Here is a 2,051-nt window from a genome sequence, read left to right on the forward strand (position 1 = left end):
CAATCATGTATGAGATAGAAAATAATTTTTATTACTAAACATAAAATAAATGGAAGTATCACTGAGCAGTTGTTTATACTATATAATACCATAATATTCTGACTGGACTGTGGGTACGTTGAAATGTTTTTCAATCAGGATCATCCTCCAAGTATTCCTGTTCATTCATGTCTGCCTCAAATTGCTGGTAAATACATAAAATAGTTACTTGGCTAATCATTTCAATGCACAATAATTTTCTGGTGTCCTTTCTTGTGTAAGAGTGGGCATTACACATTCTTATCCGGACTGAATTTTATATATCTCCAAGAAAACTCTCATCTGTGACTATTTTTAATGTTTAAAATGTGACTGTAGTTCTCTAGTGGAGTTTTAACTTTTTTTTTTTTTTTGGTGTTTTGTTCAAAAGCTGAGACAAGCATGAATGACTCTAAGTCTTACCAACAATGTGATGTGATCAATTTAAAAAGTGAACCAAAATTTAAGTAGTATCCTATGCTAAATGAAAGGGTCCCTGGTAGCGTAGTGGTTAGGAGTCGGGCTGCTAACCTCGTGGTCAACAGTTTGAAACTGCCAGCAGCTCCACAGGAGAAAGATGAGGCTTTCTCCTCCTGCAAAGATTTACAGCCTCGGAAACCCTGTACAGGGTTGCTGTGAGTCAGCACCAACTCCAAGGCACACCACTACCACCATCAACTGACTCGATGGCATTTAACACAACAACATGCTAAATGAATTCTGAAACAAAGCTAAGAGTTTGCAGAGATTCTAGGTGATGCATTTACTAAACAAGCAGTTTAGTAAATATAAGAATACAAGTGTACTAACAGCTATTAATTGGTCCATGAATAGATTTCATTTGATACCAATGTAAACATATAATTACTAGAAAACTAATGAACCTATATGTTTAAATTTATCAAAGTAATTTCTGTTTGAAAGTAGAAGTTTTGTTCTACTTTGATAATTTACTATGTGACTTCATAACATTCGTAGAAAAATTTCATTATCTTTCAGTTCCATTTTTCCACAAGTTTTTTGAAGTCCTCTTATATTTTCTCTATCACATCTAATTTTTGAAAGCCACTAAGTTACTTAATGGGAAGCACTGTGGCTGTGTAGGCTAAGCACTGAATTGCTAACTATCAGCAGCTCTGTGAGAGAAAGATGAGGCTTTCTGCTCTTGTAAAGATTCACAGCCTTAGAAAATACAGTTTCACTGTGAGTTGAAACCAACTCAAGAGCATTTAAAAATAAAATGTTATTAACAATACTATTTAACTTAAAGGACTCAATGTCTTTGGAAGTATAAAGGTAAATAAAATATTAAAAATGCAGTCATTAAACTTTAAATTATCAAAAGCATGGATAATAATATTTGACAAAATAGATAATTCATTATTCAAAAAATATGAAAGACTAGATTTGTTTTGTCATAAAACAAGAAAGAAAAAAATTCAGAGCCTTAACTCATTTAAAACTGGGCTATTCACATATACTTTGCTGTTTCTTTATAATTAAGTTCAACATAAGTTACTTGCTATATTCATTTCATAAAGATAGTCATATATTTACTCACCTGGCAAATAAGAGGAACTTGATGCAAGACCATCTCAAATACCTTGGGAGGGAGTGTGTGTTTGAAAACTTTGAGAAGTTCCTGTGGTTGTGTACACACTAAAAGGGCATTGCTAAAGTGGTCAACACCCATTCGATGTGCTCCTGAAACCAATTGAGACATTTTGAGCATAATTTTAAACTTTTTCAAAATATGACATGAATTAGATATCTGGGAGTGGGAAGGGGGGTAGATTTATGAAATTTGATTTCTAAGTGAAGTTCTACAGGTATTTCTGCTTTAGGAAGTAGAAGATTGGTGGCTCATAATGATTTATCAAAAATACTATTATTAAGAATTCTCTTAAGAAGGCCAAGGTTCTTACATTTAATAATCTCAAAACTTCATTTATGTAGACTTACCCTGACAGTGCCACCACTCGTCTGTCAGTTTGTCGTACTGTGGTGGCTTGTGAGTTGCTGTGTTTCTGAAA

General features: G+C 33.4%; 1 protein-coding gene across 1 annotated transcript in view; it reads right to left on the reverse strand.

Annotated features, from left to right (window-relative positions):
* Positions 1-9: 9 nt before the first annotated feature.
* TOMM20L (translocase of outer mitochondrial membrane 20 homolog (yeast)-like) overlaps positions 10-2,051 on the reverse strand; it is an 11,311-nt gene continuing 9,269 nt past the window's right edge. The window contains exons 4-5 of the mRNA XM_006864602.1: positions 1,580-1,722; positions 10-184 (exon numbers count right to left, since the gene is read on the reverse strand). Of these exons, the coding sequence (XP_006864664.1) occupies positions 131-184; positions 1,580-1,722 (197 nt within the window). The 3' untranslated portion in view covers positions 10-130. The remainder of the gene's footprint in view (positions 185-1,579; positions 1,723-2,051) is intronic.

Source organism: Chrysochloris asiatica, unplaced genomic scaffold, assembly GCF_000296735.1.
Source record: "Chrysochloris asiatica unplaced genomic scaffold, ChrAsi1.0 scaffold00067, whole genome shotgun sequence".
In the NCBI taxonomy this organism is placed as follows: domain Eukaryota; kingdom Metazoa; phylum Chordata; class Mammalia; order Afrosoricida; family Chrysochloridae; genus Chrysochloris; species Chrysochloris asiatica.